Consider the following 19,571-nt stretch of genomic DNA (forward strand, 5'->3'; position numbering starts at 1 on the left):
TATCTCCATCGGATACACAGCCAGAGTCCTCAACCACTTCTCAGTTCCAATTTTGGATCTTTCCTGTTATAGGAGGCAACAACACCAAGGCCATACCATGTTTCAATTTTGATGGGGATGTAACACATGTCCATTTCCCCCGTATTCTTCCACTGCTTTTATGGTTCAGATCTATAGAAAATTGAGGAGTAATTTATATTGGCTTTCTGCCAGCTTCTCCAATACCATTATAATTTTAGTTTTCTGTCTGAAAACTAGTGAAAAAGCTGTTCATTTGTGTGTGATACTGCTTCTGGATTAAACAAAAGTAAAGCAGACCCAGGGTCTTGTGGCACAGCAGCAATGTTCCTACCTCTAAAATTCTGGGTTGAAGCTTTACCTATCCTAGAGATATGTCGTAACATATATATGCCTAAACATTAAAAATAACTAACTATAAAGCAGAATCAGCACTGCGGGGGTTACAATGCTTTATCTGCCACTCCAACTCCATTTTAATTTAGCCCCTTCCCGGTCTCCCTGGCCTCCTCTCACTTTTTTGATGGCTTCATAGAATCCCTACAGTTCCCTTGGCTAATCCATCTATCCTGCACATCACTGGATGCAATGGGCAATTTAGCATGACCAATCCACTTAACCTACACATCTTTAGACTATGGGAGAAAACCAGAGCACCTGGAAGAAACACCACACAGTCACCTGAGGGCAGAATTGAACCCAGGTCCCTGGCCCTTTGAGGTAGCATTGCTAACAACCGAGCCACTATTTGCATTGTCCTTAACTAGCTTTGCATGTAAATATCTAATTGGCTAAACAGGTCATTTGGTGATGGGGTAAATAACTGTTCAGTTGTGTGTAACAGCATTTCTGAATATAGAGGGGGAGGAAAGAAAGGGGGTAGAAAAGAAGAATAAAAACTAAAAGAACTGTGGATGATGGAAATCAGAGACAAAAATAGAAATTGCTTTAAAAGCTCAGCAGGTCTGGCAGCACCTGTGGGGAGAAATCAGAATTTTCAGGAAAGGTCATTCAACCTGAAACATTAGCTTTGATTTCTCTCCATAGATACTGTCAGACCTGCTGAGCTTTTCCAGCAATTTCTGTTTTTGTCTCTGTTGATAAAAAACATTCCAGTTTTACTCGTGGTGTTTAGTAGGTTTTTTAAAAAATGTCACGATGATTTAGTGATGGAGTAAACACCATTTTGTTGCATTTGATAGCTCTTTATATAAAGGAAAAGAAAATCTGATCCAGGGATTGGTTTGCAAAACTCTCTCTCAGGCTGGGACTGATCTATGTATGCCATAAATAATGGTTCTGTTTTGGTGTTCAACAATATATGATATTAATTCCCAGTTGAGTTTCCTAAGTTGTTACAGTTTCCAACTTTCAATTTTAGGCAAACAATCTTTGCTACCATTACATCATTTTTTTTTAAAGAAAGTACTTTGGCAAGTTTACTGAACAGTTAAAATGTAAATCCAGTTAGCTTTGAAAAATGCTGTTTATGCAAAGTGGTGCAGATTAATCATGGAGTCATACAACACAGAAATAGTCCCATCAACCCAACCAGTCCATGCCAAACATAATCCCAAATTATACTAGTCCCACCTGTCTGCTCCTGACCCGTATCCCTTGAACTTTCCTATTCATGTGAACCAATAATTCCAGATTCACAAACAATATTTTATCTGTTTTTTGCAACCAAATCTTTTGGTAAACTATCTTGAGTGTAGCATGATGATTTATTTTGCTTTCATTTTAGGTTGAGCCTTTGCTTTCTGAAACTAGCCAGTAGTCCAGAAAGTGCTATTTTCTCTGATCAAATATCTAACATTTCTACTTGATTTAGAAATTTCTAACAATTCTGTTTTGCTTGCAATTCTGTATTTGAAACCTTGCACATCTTTAATGAGAAAAGACAGTTGTTTTAAAATCAAAGCTTCTTGAACAAATATTTACTTTTTAAAAGGTTTTCGTACCATTAATAAAGTATCAAAATCGATCCTGCTTAATCTAAACTTTTTTTTAAACAGGTGAGATGTTCACAAATAAATGTGATCAAACGCCTTGTATCAGTGCTGAAAATAATCTGAATTATAAGCCTCTCCAGGAAGACTTGGTGGGTTGTGTGACATCTGACCAACACGTCGTTCCTCAAATCCACATCATAAATCTAATACCAATACCCAATCATTTCAGGTACAGAATTTGTTGCGTGTATTACCTCAATTATTTTCTTGAGTAGTTACTAATCTGTTTATTTTGTTTATTCTTTCACTAGATTTGGACATATCAGGTTGACCAGCATATCATTGATCCCCTCCAATTAAACTTGAGAGGAGCTGGTCAACCACTTATTGAAATGTGCTGTTAGGGAGTTCCAAGATTTTGATCTGGTGACAATGAAAATGGCCATTATAGTTTCCAAGTCAGGATGCTGTGTGGGTTGAAGGTATTTTTGTGCATCTACTGTCCTCTTAGAAGTTGTGGGTTTGGAAGGTACTGCCAAAATAGATTTGGTGAATTGTTGCATTGCACCTTGTATTTGGTGCATATATCTACTGCTTTTTCAGTTATGGAGATAGTAAATACTTGCTGTGCTGTTTGGAGTGCCAGTCATGTGTACTGCTTTGTCCTGGATGGTGTCAAGCTGCTCAAATGTTATAGTATTCCATTACATTCCTGACTTGTCTTATTAGGTGGTGGGCAGTCTTTAGCAGTCGGGAAATGAGTTAGTTGAGTTGGAATGCCTCCACCTCTGACCTACTTTTGTAGTCACAGTGTTTACAAGGCTTTTTCAGTTCGGTTTCTAGTGAATGGTGATCCTTTTGGATGTTGATGCTGGGAAATCCATCAATGGAAATGCCTTCGCGTGTAAAGACGTATGGTTAGATATTGAGGATGTTGAAGATGGTTATTATCCAGCACTTTCGTGGTTTGAACGTTACTTACCACTTAATCAGCCCAAGCCTGAATATTGTTCAGGATGAGCTGCATATGGACCTAGATGACGACAGTATGGTACTTAGCATTGTGCTTCCTGATTTCCAGACTCTGTTTAAAGAAGTGCCTCCAGTAATCATAATTTTGATATTATGACCTTTCTGCAAACCAAAACAAATAGTGTCTATCTACCTTCCATATCATACCTTTTAATTATCCTAATTGGATAACCTCTTGAGCTCCTGTATGCATTGAAATACAAATCTTATCTGTACGACCTGTTCTTCTTCATCTCTGTATCACTCAAGTGAGTCTTTGCTGCATGCACTGCAAGCCCGATATGTCTATTTGAGAACTAATGCCCAGAATTAAATGCAGAACTCCAGAAGCAGTCTTAATTGGAATGTTTGACAATAGCAGCTGAATGTATTACTGTTTTGTATTTCAAAAGAACTAAAATACAGGCTAAGATTCTGTTAGATTTTTCATGCACTTACTGTTCAGCTTTAATAGTCATTAATTTCTGAACATTGGCTGCACTCATTCCCTCTGCTCCTTCACATTTCCTTCTCATCTTTTTAAAAAATACCTTGATCTGTTTTTCTTGGGTTCAGCGTAGATACTGAACTTTATTCTAAACATCTTCAAATTAATGTTTCTAGCGAGGTTGTCTTTCTTTAGGTATTGTCAAAATTATCTTTTGGGTATTGTCTATTTCCAGCATTCTTTTAATTTTTTTTCCCATTTCTGTTGTTCAGTTTCCTTTTTATTCTCTCAGTATTGTTTCAGTTCCCATTTCAATTTATTCTAATTAATGTTTTCCTAAACAGGTTTACTGTGTTAAGGTTTCATGTTTATTGTCAGACAAAGAGAAAATAATCTGAAAGATCTTGATTTCGTTTTTTTGCAGGTTGTTTAATCTACTGTCTGCATTCCATTATTCTTTGATCAGAACATATTTTGTTAGTTGAGAAGGAAACACATCCATATAATCTGGTATCAATATTAAAGAATTGAATATTACTGTTAGTTTCTATTGATAATGGTCATGAATCAACTCTTGATTTATTCCTTTAAAAGTTCACTGTCCACCACTTTAACCAGTTTAAAATACCTGCCTGCTAAAATCATGAAAAGTACATTTCATTCTATTATCTTTTAAAGTGTTTTATTCATATTGTTTCATGATTATTTGTATTTAAAAATGCATAAAACATATGACTACACAGTGTGGCATATTTGCTAGGTTGTGCTGTTTTCTTTCAGTACAGTTGATCTGTAATCGGCTAGAGGAATGCATAAGATCAAGGAACTTCTAGTGCAAATTATAACCCAATTAACTAAAGTTTGTCTATTGCACTTTTAAAAATGCACTGAATGCATTAAACATATTGAATAAGACAATGCTTCCCTTAATTGAATTAATCACCATGGCAGTTTTCCATTAATTGAATCTGTTTGCGAGTCTTTGATCAGGCTCTTAACATTTTGGGAGGTCCTTGGAGTCAGAGACTACAAAACCAGTTCCAGTTTGATACAGGGGTTTGTTCACAAACTTTAAGGCCCATCCTTTTCAACATGAAGCTATGCAAAGTCTAGTTACTGCTCTGCCTGCTTCTTCCTGGTAGAAGAAAATAAGGTTAGAATATTTCATTTTATAATGTGAAGAGAATTTTAAGTAGCGGTGTACTGCAAAGTGCTGTACATTGCTTGTATTTTTTGTAATCAGACATAATATTTAAGAGCCACAATCATTCTGACTGGCACAGATGAAGCTGTCCTTGCCATACTTTGAGGTTGTAGTTGTGTTTGCATATTTCACACAAACCTTTTTGTGAAGTGAAGAAGGTTCGTGGGATGAGGGACGCTCTTAAAACTTGGGGCAACTGCCGCCAATGCATATTGGGGAAAGAGCACTGCCTGAGGTCTTTCTGGCGAAGTTAAAGGGGGTCCATTCAGTTATCGGACGCTCCAGGTGCCTCAATTTTTGTAAATATAATCTTGCATAAGTAAAAGATGCCTTTGGTTTGTTTAAGAGAGTCAAACTCCAATGTTTGTTTGACTCTTCATATGCTACTTTACAGAACTGAACTGCTATTCATTGTATGTACATAAAGATATTTTTATGAATAAAATATAGTTTAGAAATTTTTTTTAAAAGCCTCTGGAAAGATCACTGTCTAAGGTCTTTCTGCCTAAGTACACTGGAGATCTGATCAGTTCCTTCAGTGTATTTAAATATAGTCCTGGATAATTAAGAAATGCCTTGGATTTCTTTGAAATTGCAGTGAATGTCAAATTCCAGCGTTTGTTTGTACTTCATGTGCAAAGACTGTTCAGAACTACCTCAGTAACTCTGTGTGTGTATAAAGACTATTTTTATAAAGAAAGGATATTTTTGCAAGAAAAAAAGTCTCCTAAAAGAGGTAGAAACTGGGCAGATGGGAGCACAGCTCCCCCTCCATTCTGAATAAAACATGGTCCTCAGGTGTGAGATACTCACAATGCTGCTGTAGGTGGCATAGGTCTGGTCCATTCTCCAAACTGCGCCACTGCAGTCACATGAGCCATCTTCCACTTCATCTGAAGGTCAAAGTTGGTTATGTCCTCAGGGACACAATGTACAAAACCTCTGGATAAGGAAGGGAAGGACATACCCAACACTGCCCTCATCTTGTTGGCCACCTTTTATGTGTGGCTGCAGCAAGCTGTGTGTAGATCCTCAGTATGCAAACACTCAGCATCACTACATGCTGAGGTTTTATCTCTCCTCAGTGTTGTGAAGGATGGTTGGTCTCGCTGCAGAACCCTCCAAGTTGTTGGACTGTTATGTATTATCTGTCCCTTCATGGAAAAAATTTGCAAAGGGAAGTGCCTTTGACCACAAGTCCATCAGGCAGTGGTCAGTGTGTAATGCCCTTGAGAGCCTTTAGGAAAAGGAGAAGATTTATCCTGTTGGGTGATTCCCTGAGCAGACTGTCAAAGTCATTTGACAGAATCCCTTATTGACAGAACTTTACAACAAGCACCAACATGTAGCTTGGCTAGTGGTACGAAGGGCACTGCCTGTTAGATCCTTCATGAATGCCCAGACTCTCTCCACCATTCTATGCTGCCTTCAAAGTGGAGTGTGGATGGGGAGGAGAATGTCATATATCTCCTTCCAAAGTGTGCCTCTGCCAGGAATGTTTAGAGAGAGAGAGAGAGACTCTGGGTTTTGTCGAGTTTTGTCACAAGCAGTTTTGTGACGTAAGACTATGTCCTCTATGGGCTGTTCCCCAAGACACGCTGAGAACCGAAAACATCAACTGTGCCTGGAAGACCATAAACCTAGTGAAAAAAGTTCTTTGGTCAGTTTGAAATCTGTTGATCTTCCAGTGTAAAGTGTTGACCTCAACCACATGTAGCAGATTGGCACAATTCAAGGTTCAGTACCACATGCTGAGGAGCCAGTAAAGTCTGGGGCAGCTGCTGCCAAGCCACAGTGGGGAAGGACTACTGTTTAATGTCTTTCTGTCAGAATGTTATGAGGGTCCATTAAGCTCTTGGACCACACTGTTGCCTCAAAACAAAAGTAAGTAGTTTCCTGTGTAAGGAGCAACATGGAGGGTGGCTCTGAAGGATGTCAAAATCTAATTGGTCATCTTTCTCTCCGCAGTGACTATACAGAACTGTTCTTGGACCTTTTGTGAACAAAGTATATTTTTGAAATAAAAAATGTAAGACTGAGGGGAGAATTATTCCCTGAAAGTCCTTGATTATAAATATTGAGCTACATGGCCTGTCATATCTCCTCTGATGCTGGTAGCTTCTCTTCAATCTCCAAGTCACATTTAGCTTCACGTTAAAATTCTGCCATCCAGGAAGCATGCAAGCCCCTTTTACAAAATTATTTCTTTCTGTGGTGGAATCAGTGGTATTTTGTATTAGTACTTGTAGCTTTTTGACACCATCCCTAACTGAAAAAAGAAACTGCAAAGGGTGTCCATTAATAGAAATAAACTTTACTAATTTCTAAGGGGGCAAACACTGAAGCTGTAATTGGAGACCAAAACTTTGAGTGTAACTAAATTTCTAGCATGGAAAGCATGGAGTTGTAAAATAGATTCATAAAAGATTGCTGCAAGAAGGTGGCCATTATGCTGGATGAAAAATTACCACTCAGCCTCGTCCCACTATCCAGAACAAGGTGAGTGGCCCTGCAGTTGTGCAACGTGTAAAAGGGCATGGATAAATTTTAAGCTCAGCAGATATTATTCCAATTATGCAGTACAAGAAAGCTGAAGAAAATTGTTTTGGACCAGGCCAGACTCCCTCAAAACATTTCAAGAAAGTAGCCCAGATCCAAACCTTGCTGGTGGTTTTAAGCAGGTGTACAGTGGGTATTCCAGGAGAGATGCAGCTGGACAAACCACTTAGTTATTAAACAAAACAGAATTTATTTCAAGATTACTGAATGAAACACAGAAACAAAGGAGAACAGAATACCAAATAACTTAACCTATCCGAAAACCTAACAGACTATACCAACTTAACTATGCTGTTCCAAATACTTGCAACAATCCCCATAAACATCCCTTGGCACAAAAGGTAAAATCAAACCCAGGGTCTTACAGGAGAGAAGTCTGAGAGAGAGACAGAGAGAGAGGAGGATCAGCCTGTTTTTCTTGGGGGTCCAGCAGCTTTTTTTCCAACACTACTACTAAAATCCAAACCAAACCAGAGAAAAGCTGAGCTGGGAGAACTGCCCACTCTCCTTTCATTGTACAAGTGATTTTTTAAAACTGAAAAGCCTGTTTCATGAGACAGTATCTGTTAGCTATAATCAAGCTGTCTCTTAAACCTTTCAACTTAGACAATCTGTTATTTATGACCTTTCTTTATATATAAAAAAAAGGACAACATAACTTTGTTAAAGGAGTAGCTTTATCACAAAATGAAGGCTAAATCCAGAAGTTGAGAATGAGCGAATGCACAGGCATTGCAACTGTTCCTGTTACTTGAAGATACTTGGTGGACCTACATAATCCAGAACGTCACAAGAAGAATTGGAAATGTTCTGTCCACCAGGGCTGTTTTGGTGAAGACCATGTCCATTGAACTCTGTGCATTGCTCCCACTTGAGAATAGACTGCCTGACTCATGGAGGAGGAATTGAAGTTCTTCATAAAGTCTTTTAAAGACTTTTTTTTATGGTGGAGCTTGACAAATATGCTGACGAAACTGCTGAGCTCATTTTTAAGATTTTTTTTGTGTGTGTAATTTATAGCTTAACATCAACCACAGTTTGTATGTTAACTCATTTAATTAATGTTGACTAGGTGGTTAAATAAGATTGTGTTTGCTTAGTTGGACTTTTACACAGTAAAACATTCCTTTTAATCTGTTTAAATCTTGAGGCTTCATACTTTTAACAAGTAAGTGGAACTTTGGATTTCTTCCTTTTTAACAGATTCGTTACTGGTCTCTACCAGTAACACAGTGTGCTTCCAATTGGAAGTGTACTTGCATGCAGCTTGAAATCTGTTTTCAAGCCTTCCAAGTAACACCTTAAAGGTGCAATTTGTCTAATTTATCTAACATCTTTATCCTATAAAACAACTTAAAAATTTTAAAGTCATCTGTTAGGACACCCCACAATCTTCTCTTTTCTAAAGAAATATGCTGTGTTTCATCAATATGTGCTCTTCCGAAATACCTTTAAAGCCAATGGAGTATCTTTGAACATACATTTCTATTGTAATGTGGGAAACTTGACAGCCAGTTTGTGCTTTTCAAAGTCACACACTAGTCAGTTATTCTATAATGTGATGGTTCAACCCCACATTATAGAAAGATTGCACTTTCGAAACAGCAATTAGTGTTGGTGCTGTAATTGCATTACAAACAAAAAAAATTTTTGCAAGTTAATGCTGTAGAAACAGTGTCCTCAATTCATCAATCTTATTCCAAACTTATTAGCGAAATGCATGTTATAACAGGACAACCTGTGTTAACCTTTTTAAATTATGTTGTTGAGCAATAAATATCGAAGCAGATATCATGGAAACCTGTTCCTGCTCTTGTTTTAAAATATAGTCTGATTATTTTATGGTAATGTGAGAGGGAAGGAAAATGAGGCATTTGTTTAGCTTCTCATCGCACAGATGATGGTAGTTCCAAAGATGCAAGTTCAGACTAGATTTTACTTTTGAAATTTCTGGTGTGGGACTTGAAATCACAATCACTGTTTCAACCAATAGTGTCATCATTGAGATATGGCTGAGGGTCCGCACCTTTAAAAATATTTTATATGGAAATGATTGGTCATTGGTGCAGATAATAAATTGCTGTCTGAAGAGCAATATTGAATATTTAATAACCTAAAATTAAATATGCAAGGTGAATAGTGATATTCATGTTTGCCTTTCAAACAACCTCTGCTCCCTCATTAAAAGTCACCACTTTGACTAAAGTTTGGTCACCCCTCCTATTGTCTATCATCTTGGTTTAGTGTCTATTGTCTGATAACACTGCAACAACTTACTAGATTTAAAGTGCTGAATAAATGTAATTTGTACTTGCCCCATGTTGGAACTATACCATTATGACTGCACTGTCACTGGATAAAAATCTTGGAACTCTCTTGCTACCAGCCCTATGATATACAGGGTACTTGCAATACATGGAATGCAGTAAATCAAGAAGTTGACTCGCCATTGTCTCAACAGTAGCTCAGGATCAGCAAAAATGCTGGCCTTTCCCAAATGCTCAAATCACAAGAAAGAATGTCTTAAAAATGTTTTTCTGTTGTCATTTATAAAGTTGTCAATTGTGATCCAGATATTGGATTAAGAAAGTCAGTGCTACTGATAGTGAATAATGAATCAGTGTCACTTATTCTACTCTCACTTTGTGCTGAAGTAGGCTATTGAACTGTTTGAATTGGCTGTCAAATGGAGGAACATACATTTGTTGCCTTTTCTCTTTTTTTAAATTTTTTTTTGATTATCCCTTAAATATTGGTTTAACTGACTCACGGTCAGTAGCTAATTATAGTAAAGCATTTCATTTTCTAATAATAATGCTTTCAAATTAAATGTTCTAACTTCTTTTTATGCTTGCAGTCTGAATTTAAATCCTTTTTATACCACTTCAACAGATAGTGGAAACATCAGAATAAATCTGAGATACTCACTTCTTACTCTTCTGTGCTTCAATGAATAGGCTTTTGATTATTTCATCATTTCATCGTTTCCTAATTGTCATCCCAGTGAATCAGTGCTGCATCCTTTTCATTGCTTTCTCTATTAGGTTTCTCATGACTGCATCCCTTTAATTTTTTTCAAAATCTAATTAAAAATTAAAATAAAATACGTGGACTACATCTGAAGAGAACTCAATAAGGATTTAATCCTGTCCACAAATCATATCTATTCTTAAATGTTACAAAGTTGCATTGATATGATCCTGAAAAGTCCATAATTACATTCTAGGATATACTAAAGACTGAACTCATTACTTGATTGACAATTTTGAATAAAATTGAGTTTTTTTCCTATCAATATGTATAAGTATTTTGATCACATTCTTCCGTTAGGTAAATCAAATAACTGGGTGGTCTTGTGACCCAGGTGGATATAAACTTGTAAATATTTTGAGCATATGCCAATAGTAGCAACACATTTCCTGGTCAGCCATGTTATGGAAAAAACATCGGAGCATTTACCATCACTATTTATAAGTCTACAACCTGCAAGTAAACGTCTGTGTTGCCAGAGCAAGCTGGATGACTTAGGACACTGGTGAGCCCATTTGGCCAGACAGCCAGTGTAGATCAAATTTATGCCAGCAGAATGGGTTTGATTCCCAATCACCATGGATTTGGAACTGTCTGCTTTGGCCTGACCATGGTGCAGATTTCAGTGGACTGGACCTGCCTTCGAGAAGAAAGCTAGAATAGAACAACAAAAAAAGTGTGTTCATGTTTTTAGATAAATGGATTTTTTTTTCCTTATTCTGTATACTTATAAACCTTCTCTAGTTTTTAACCTAGATTTTCAGGAAAGGCTGAGTAATCCATGTATTATTATCCTAGATTTTTAAAATTTCTTTTAGTTGATTATCTACTATATTGTCATACAGAAAATATTGTAACATGTATTTATCGTTATGCTCTTGACAAATCCTTTTTTTTTGGAATCTCAAAACCAGGAGCTCCGAAGATAAGAGTGTTAACTTGAATGTTGAATTTACACATGGAAATAATTGCCCAATTGTCTACCTAGTTATACAGAGCAATAAGCCTATAAATCTGAACATCAGTGGTGAAGTTCCTTCTTCATTACAGCTTAAGGTAATAAAACAATATTAGGATCACGTCATCAAAGTTACTGCAGTCATTTAGAATATGTGTTCTTAAGATCAATATTCAATCATTTGTAGTGGCACGGTGACTAGGTTCAATTCCACTCTTGGACAATTGGCAAATGTGAAGTTTGCATATTTTCCCTGTGTCTGTGGGAGTTTTCTCCAGGTGCTCCAATTTCCTTCTGTAGTCCAAAGATGTGCAAGTTAGGTGGATTGGCCATAGTAAATTGCCCATAGTGTCCAGGGATGTGCTGGCGAGATGGTTTAGGCAAGGGGAATGCAGATTTACAGGAGAGGGCATCTGGATGGGATGCTCTTTGAAGGCTTGGTGCGGACTTGATTGGCTGAATGGCATGCTTCCACACTGTAGGGATTCTATAATTCTATGAATAAAGGTTGAATAGTCCTTCACTTAATGTTATATTTTTCAAAACATTGCAATTATATTTAGTATTCTTTATTGTACCTAAAAAGGTAAAGTTTAATATCCAATTAAGAATTTAAGTTAAAATTGATTTGTAAATTTCATCAGTCTTGTTAAAGTGTATTATGCTTTTTGTTCCAAGTGTAAGTCAACTTAGTGTTTGACAAAAGAAAGTTAGACGGGTGTCATCAATAATGACATTTAATTGCAAATGATAGTCTGATTTGAGTAACAACATTGCATAATTTCTCAGCTATCCCACAGAATCCATGCAACTTGGCCAGGATTGAAATCATCAGTTGTATCTAATCTCCCAAAAGCTTCGAAACAGCTGGTGGAATGGGCCATTGAAAATCAACATGGTGCTACATCATTGACAGAGATTCCGTTGGTTGATGAGATCAAACTTAAATGTAATCTTCGTGGTAAGAGAAATAGTAGTTCCACATAGCCTTTTAAAGCTTTTTTTTTTGTTACCAAAGAAATTATTAATTTCATGATAAATAAAAGAGGTGATTCAAGGATGTTATGTGACGTAGACAAATCTCAAAAACCTGAAGCACTACAAATTTCAGTAAGGTATCTGAGCCATGGAGTGAATGCAAAAGGGATTTGTTGCATTAGTGCCGAGAAGGTGAGACTTTAATTTTTTGAGAGACATGAAAGATTCACATTATTCATCTTGGAACGGAGAAATTGAGGGGAAGAAATAGAAAAATTTGGGATTAGGTATGATTGTAATATGGAGAAACAGATTCTAGGGATAAAATCAGGAGAGGGGACTGTTTTGAGGCATGATTTAATTCATAAGTTTAGATTGGAATGTATATTTAGTTATTTTAAAACTGTGGGCTGAAATGAGAGAACTGTTTTCAAAACAGTGTTCAAATACAGTTTTTCTTAGAAACAAGAAGTTGATTGGGTATGAACTCGTGACCATTTATCAGTGAAATAGGCCTTTAGCCTGCCAACAAATGTGTGATTAGTTGTCAGGTACTGAACAGCTTTGGACTGGAAACAACACTGAGAAGTATCTCCACCAGCTCAGGAGCTGACTGTCTGTTGCTCACTTTAAACTTGAAGAAATTCAGCTAATCTTTTCTTCAGCAGTTGCTGGAAGCTGTAACTTTTAACTGATAAATCATCAATGTTTAATAAGTGAACCTTCCATCCTTTTACCTCTTGCAAATCAGTGAGACATTCAAAAAAGCAGAGCCAGGAAGAAACTTTCAGATCAGCAAGAAACAACTCATCAGAAATTGTGAACAAAGATTAATGAACTGTTTCTCCAGTTCTTCCTCTGTTCATCTGGTTTCTTCCCTTACTGTATACATTATAGGTCTGTGTGTAGGGGGAGTTTATAAGGGGATTAGGGTTTTAATTAGAAGTATTATATGCCAACAGTTTATAACAATTCACCTGTTGCGAGAGTCTAATTACTTGCAGTAAACAGTATTTTTTGTTCAGTACAGAAACCTATAGAAAGCTTTATAGTCTGGGTTTGGAAATCAGGTAAATTGGTGAACTTTGCACACTTCCATAAAATCTTTAACTTTTGTGAATCCAGGAATAGAGGGGTTTCATTTCCAGCATACTACCTCAGTGAGTTGTGGCAGTTGGCTTTTATCTGTTGCATTGTGGGTAGGACAAAGTGATGCTCATTGCAAGAGAGAGGGAATGAGTGTAGGACAGTTGTTGAATGTTAAATTGTGTCACTGTTGTTAATATCACTTTTCAGTTTCTTGTTCATCTCGTAGAAAAGAGTTCTTGAGGTTATAGCCTCCCCCCTTTCCTCTTCCTCCTCATTTGTTAGGTAATGACAAGTATTGTATAATCACAATAGCAATTTTATGCAAATGCAGTCCATCGTGATAGCTCTTGTGACCTGCTCAGCTAAGTACTGGAAAACCCCTCTGCAATAGTTAAAGCAAGGGAGTCATTGCTTCAGGATGTCTTGAGGCATTATCAGTGTTTTGAATGTAGCTTGTAGACCAGAGTCGTAAGCCTGATTGTCAATGAATAGTCCTTCTTGCCCATTAAGCACTCTTTGTACTTTAGTGGTTAAGATGCAGCGTAGAGGGAAATCTGCCTCAGAATTTGTATGTCACAATTTTTGCTAGCAAAGAACAGTAATGCTCAGTGACATATGATAAGAAAATGTCCAAATGATATTTCATAAAACCATTTTAATCGAAATATGACTCCAAACCGCACGAGGTATTAGGTCATTTGAGCAACTGCTTGATCAAGGAAGTGGATTTTAAACAAATTTGATTTGAATTTTTTTTAGAAGGTGACCATGTGTGCAGATGAGGGTTGACATAGTTTATATAGATTTTAGCAAAGCCTTTGCCAAGGTTCCACACAGAAAGCTTATCAAGACAACAAATGCACATGGGATACAGGGTATCTTAATAAAGGTGTATTCAAAATTAGCTGAACTGTAGGATACAGAAGGTGATGGAATGTAACTGTGAGGTACTAGATGTTGGAAAGGTAGATCAGGGCAGGACTTGTACACTTACTATTAAGGTCCTGGGGAGTGTTGCTGAACAAAGAGACCTTGGAGTGCAGGTTCATAATTCCTTGAAAATGGAGTCCCAGGTAGACAGGATAGTGAAGAAGGCGTTTGGTATGCTTACCTTTATTCATCAGTGCATTGAGCATAGGAGTTGGAAGATCATGTTGCTGCTATACAGGTCATTGATTTGACCACTTTTGGAATACTGTTTTCAATTCTGTTCTCCCTGCTGTAAGAGCAATGTTGTGAAATTTGAAAGGGTTCAGAAGAGATTTACGAGGATGTTGCAGGGTTGGAGAGTTTGAGCTAAAGGGAGAGTCTGAATAGGTTGGGGCTATTTTCTGTGGAGCATCAGAGGCTGACGGGCAACCTTGTGGAAGTCTATAAAATTATGAGGGACATGGATAGGGTAAATAGACAAGGTCTCCTCCCTGGGATGGGGTGTCCAAAACTAGAGGGCATAGCCTTAGGGTGATAGGAGAAAGATTTAAAAGGGACCTAAGGGGCACCTATTTTACAAAGAGGATGGTGTATGTACAGAATGAGCTGCCAGAGGGAAGTGGTGGAGGCTGGTACTCTTACAACATTTAAAATGCATCTGGATGGGTATATGTGAATAGGAAGGGTTTTGAGGGATATGGACCAAATGTGGGCAAATGGGACTCTGTTTATTTAGGATATCTGGTCGACATGGATGAGCTAGACTGAGGATCTGTTTCCGTGCTGTACATTTCTATGGCTCTGTGGCTGCTGTAGCGACTGGAAGCATTGCCCAGTGGTGTACCACATGATCTGTTCTATGTCCTCTGTTATCCATCATTTCTATAAATGACATCAGATGATTGTGTGAGGGGTTGCATTAGTAAGTTTGTGGATGACCCAAAAATTAGTTCAGTGTTAACAGTGATGTTGAGTGTCTTGGGCTACATGAAGATATGAGTAGAATGTCAAATGGGCAGATAACTGGCAGATGGAATTTAACCTTGAAAAATGTGAATACACTTTGAAAGGAATAATTTAAGAAGGAAATATTTAATGAATGGCATGAAACAAAGGAATCTTGGAGTGTGTTAGTAGGGTGGTGAAAACAGCATACAGGACACATGCCTTTATCAGTTGAGGCAGTTACATAAATACGGAGTCATGTTGGAATTGTTTATAACTTGTATATAACCACAGCTTGAGTTCTATATGCAGTTCTGGTTGCGATTGCATAGGAGGGGTTGCAGAGGATATTCACCAGAATGCTGCCTGGGATGGAAAATTCAATTATGAAGAAAGGTTGGATAGGCTTGGATTGTTTTTGTTGGAGCAGAGGAGACTGGGGGCAAGTTAACTGAGATATACAAGAGTGAGGGGCATGGACACAGTAGATAAGGTGCAGTTGTTTCCCCTTAGTTAAGGATCAGTCGCAAAGGGACATGGGTTCAAGGTGAATGGCAGGTTCTTTAATTTTTTTGATTTGATATGTTGTTGTCACATGTACTTCAGTACAGTGAAATGTTTTGTTTTGTGTGCAGTACAGGCAGATCATGTATGAAGTGAATAAGGGTATTAGAACAGAGCGAGGAATACAATGTCACAACTGCAGAGAAGGTGCATAAAGAACGAGATTGACATTCGAATTTAAAATTTTAAAGGTCCATTCAGAAGTCTAATAACAGTGGGTCAAAAGCTGTTCTTGAATCTGTTGGTACGTGTGTTTAAGCTTTTGTATCTTCTGCCCAGTGGAAGAGGTTGGAAGAGATTATAACCAGCCTTTGATTATGTTGGCTGCTTTCCTGAGGCAGAAAGAAATATAGATGAAGTCAGTGGATGGAAGGTTGGCTTGCATGATGAATTGGACTCTGTTCACAACTCTATGTACTTTGTTACGGTCCGGGTAGCAGCAATTGCCCTACCAAGCCATGATGCATCTGAATAGAATGTTTTCTCTGGTGCATCAAAAAAATTAATTGGAGTCTTAAAGACATGCCAAATGTCCTTAGCCTCCTGAGGAAGTAGAGGCATAGTTGTGCTTTCCCAGTTCTTGAATATTTCTAACTGACAAGATGCAGTTTCTGCTGCAATGATGAACTGAGTTAAGCATCACCTGTATTGCTCAGAGCCTTCACTCTGGCAGGGCACGACCCATCCTGTGGGTTGGACTATAACCTGGTGTGATATGATTTTTAACTTCACCCAGTGAAAGACACTGGGCTAGAAAAGGCATGATTTGATAACCTTTGTTTTCTCTAAGTCATCTTCTCAACCTTCCCATTTGTTTCTACTCAACTCTTCTGATGCCACTTCAAAAAGTCAGCCTCCAGATGTTATGATCATCAATTACACTCTCTGTGACAGTGTCATTGTCTACTATTTTCACATCTCACTTGCAAATATCCTTGGAGTTGGGGAATAGACAACAAAAAGGTTGTAACTCACTGGCTGGATGTATTGCTGTGACTTGTCCAATTAATGTGATCAGATTTGTGCAGGTGTTAGTGGCTTAGCAATGAGTGTATGTTGATAGAATGAACATGCTGCAAGATTTCTGATTTGGTGAGCTTTTCTTTGAAAATTACATCTAAGGCAGCACAGGTAGAAACTGCTTGGTCTTTTCTCTTGCCTGTGTGATGAAGTTTATAATATTATTACTTGGAAATTTTGAATTTAACATTGAGATAAATTATTCTTTGCATTTATGTCTGTGAATGTGTCTTGTTTTTGAAAAAGATCACAATGTTATTTTAAATATTTTAATACATTTTATGCTCATTATGTATTACTTTTTCCCATTTTATTATTGAGCCAATTCATTTCCAAGTGCCAGTTGTGGCAAAGGGAAGTATTTCAAAACAAACAACATAGTTGACTGTAAAATATTTATCTTTTCTGTACAGCAAATGATATCCATACGTCTGTGCCGCAATCAGAGTCTCTAGACAGATATGTTAAGTCTGTTCACTGTGGAGAATCAGAGATGGAAATCATTGTTAGTAAAGATGGGAAGGTAACTATCAAGTATACTGTCTTGCAACAAGTAGGTATTAGATTGGACTCAATAAATTCAAAGTTGGTGTGATATTTCCTTTGGGGGCTGCAGTTGGATGCTTGTTTGATGCATGAAACTTGGCAGTTGTGGGAAGACATGACAGTTTATTGGCTGACTTCAAATCTGGGTTTGGGTCTAAAGCAAGGCATGGTAATTCTCCTTCTGGACCACAAAATTTCAAGAAATATATGGGACTTTACTTTAATAGCTATCAGAGTCATTTTTTAAGTTGCCTGACACAAATGTGCAGGGCTTATTAATTCCCACATACTGTCAATTTGTTCCTACAAATCACAGTAAAACTAAAATTAAGTTTTATGTTGTGTAGGACCTTGAATTGAATAAGTAACCAAGCAGGTTGCTCAGCCATTTACAGATTTCTCAAAATTGCATAATTTAATTACGCAAGACATTTAATTGCATTCCAACTCTAAATAATTAGTTTTCATTATCATTACATTTGAGTAATTAATAAAAATAATATTTCAAGAAAGCTAAATTTATCTAGCTTTCTGCTCAACTGTATTTCTCTCAAAAACTAAATACTACAAATACTGAAGATCTGAAGTCACAGCAGAAAATGCTGCAAGTTGTTGGCATCCACTGGAGAATGAAACAGAATGGAATTTATTGTCCTTCACCAAGGAAAATATGATAACAGGAGGGCTTTTCATTAGTTGGGAGGCTGCCAGGTGGGCACCTTGCTACCTTCCCATTTCCGGCAAAATTAACTTTGGCAGGGATGCAACTGGATGGCCTTCCTCTGATCTTTTCCAACTTGTTATCAATTGAGGCCCATAAGTGGGTAATTAACTGAAGACTGAGATGACCTGTTTGTCGTCACATGGGAAACCAAAGTAAAAAAGTCCTGGCAGATGACTTTTGGCTTCTGGAAGCACTTCACCTCTTTGGTATCGATGAGCATTGAGAGACTGTAGCTCTGGGAGGATGGGGCCTCTTCCCTAGGGTTCTTGATTCCTGGGGAAAGCCTGCTGCTATCCACTTAAGGTTCCAGTTAATGTGCCATATAGTGGGATTCTTGCTAACTCTGCTGATGAGCATAAAATTAAAGCTGCCACAGAATTAGTGTTTCAGGTTGGGCTTTCATTAGATCTGGAGAAAGATAGAGATGTAACAAGTTTTTAAAGGCAAGAGGGAAGATAAGGAAAGAACTAAAAGGGCAAACAAAGAAAAGGCAAAAGAAAATGGTAGTGGGAGATGTAAATGAAATATCAAGATAATTACCAACAACCACAGCCAAAAGTAACAGATGCAGTGGTTGTGAGCTGAAATTGTTGATCTTGGAACTGAGCTTATTGATTTTGGCCGAATGGTGTAAAGTCCCTAATTGAAATATGAGATAATGTTCCTCAAACCTACATTTAGCTTTCATCATGACAGTAGACTGTGTAAAGTGAGAGTGGGTGTCATTAAAATGGCAAACAGAAACTCAGATCATGTTTACTGACAGGAGGTGATAGCAAAATAATTTTTTTGAATGCTGTGGGGAAAGGAAGATGTATTTAGCATGATGATGGAAATGGTAGAAATTGCACAGGATAATTTGTTGAATCTGATAGCTCATTTGATGGTTGGTCAGTTTGTGGGCAGGATCCTGTTATGAGGGAGTGACTTGAAAGGTGCAGGAAATGGTACAGACACAGCTGAGCACAGTGGTGGGGAAATCCTCAAGGAAAAAGTGTTTCTCATTGCTGCCACGCAGTTCCGTTCATTTTTATCAATCCTGAGCTTGTGCATTAAAATTTAAGTAAGTTTTTTTCTTTTCCTTTTGCTTCTCTTTTCTTTTCACAGAAGCCAATTCAGGAAATAACATTATTGGATGATAATTGCAAAGGAAACCGTAATGAAACACATTTCTACCTAAAGTACATCCCTTACACAGAATGTAACACTACTGAAAGTGGAGGCAACTACATAAACAAGGTGCAAGTTATCTCATGTGGGAGAAAGAACTGCCAAATAGATTAAAATACATAAAGAGAATATGTGTCAAATTCAGCACGGCCTATTGCTTGTTTTTCACTTAAGCCAATCAGTGTGTAATCAATTTAGAAAATCAACTCTAACCAAACCTTCCTTTCTATACAGCTAAAGGTGAAGTTATACAATGGAACTGAAATCATACATGATGTAAGTAATCTTTTCAATGCGTGTACCTGATGCAAACAAGTTTTGTTGTGCACAACCAATCTGTAAATTTGAAACATGTATCTAAAAATCATTTGCAGAGTACAAGCATAATACATGATTTATAATCCATGGTAGATTATGAAGTG

General features: G+C 37.4%; 1 protein-coding gene across 4 annotated transcripts in view; it reads left to right on the forward strand.

Annotated features, from left to right (window-relative positions):
* The window catches only part of LOC140469297 (transforming growth factor beta receptor type 3-like), a 126,396-nt gene that overhangs the window by 61,168 nt on the left and 45,657 nt on the right, over positions 1 to 19,571 (forward strand). For all 4 annotated transcript variants that reach the window (XM_072565655.1, XM_072565654.1, XM_072565657.1 and 1 more), the window contains exons 7-12: positions 2,037 to 2,202; positions 11,140 to 11,281; positions 11,973 to 12,144; positions 17,123 to 17,232; positions 19,087 to 19,218; positions 19,384 to 19,425. In XM_072565655.1, coding sequence (XP_072421756.1) covers positions 2,037 to 2,202; positions 11,140 to 11,281; positions 11,973 to 12,144; positions 17,123 to 17,232; positions 19,087 to 19,218; positions 19,384 to 19,425 — 764 coding nt within the window. The remainder of the gene's footprint in view (positions 1 to 2,036; positions 2,203 to 11,139; positions 11,282 to 11,972; positions 12,145 to 17,122; positions 17,233 to 19,086; positions 19,219 to 19,383; positions 19,426 to 19,571) is intronic.

Source organism: Chiloscyllium punctatum, chromosome 49 (assembly GCF_047496795.1).
Source record: "Chiloscyllium punctatum isolate Juve2018m chromosome 49, sChiPun1.3, whole genome shotgun sequence".
Taxonomy (NCBI): domain Eukaryota; kingdom Metazoa; phylum Chordata; class Chondrichthyes; order Orectolobiformes; family Hemiscylliidae; genus Chiloscyllium; species Chiloscyllium punctatum.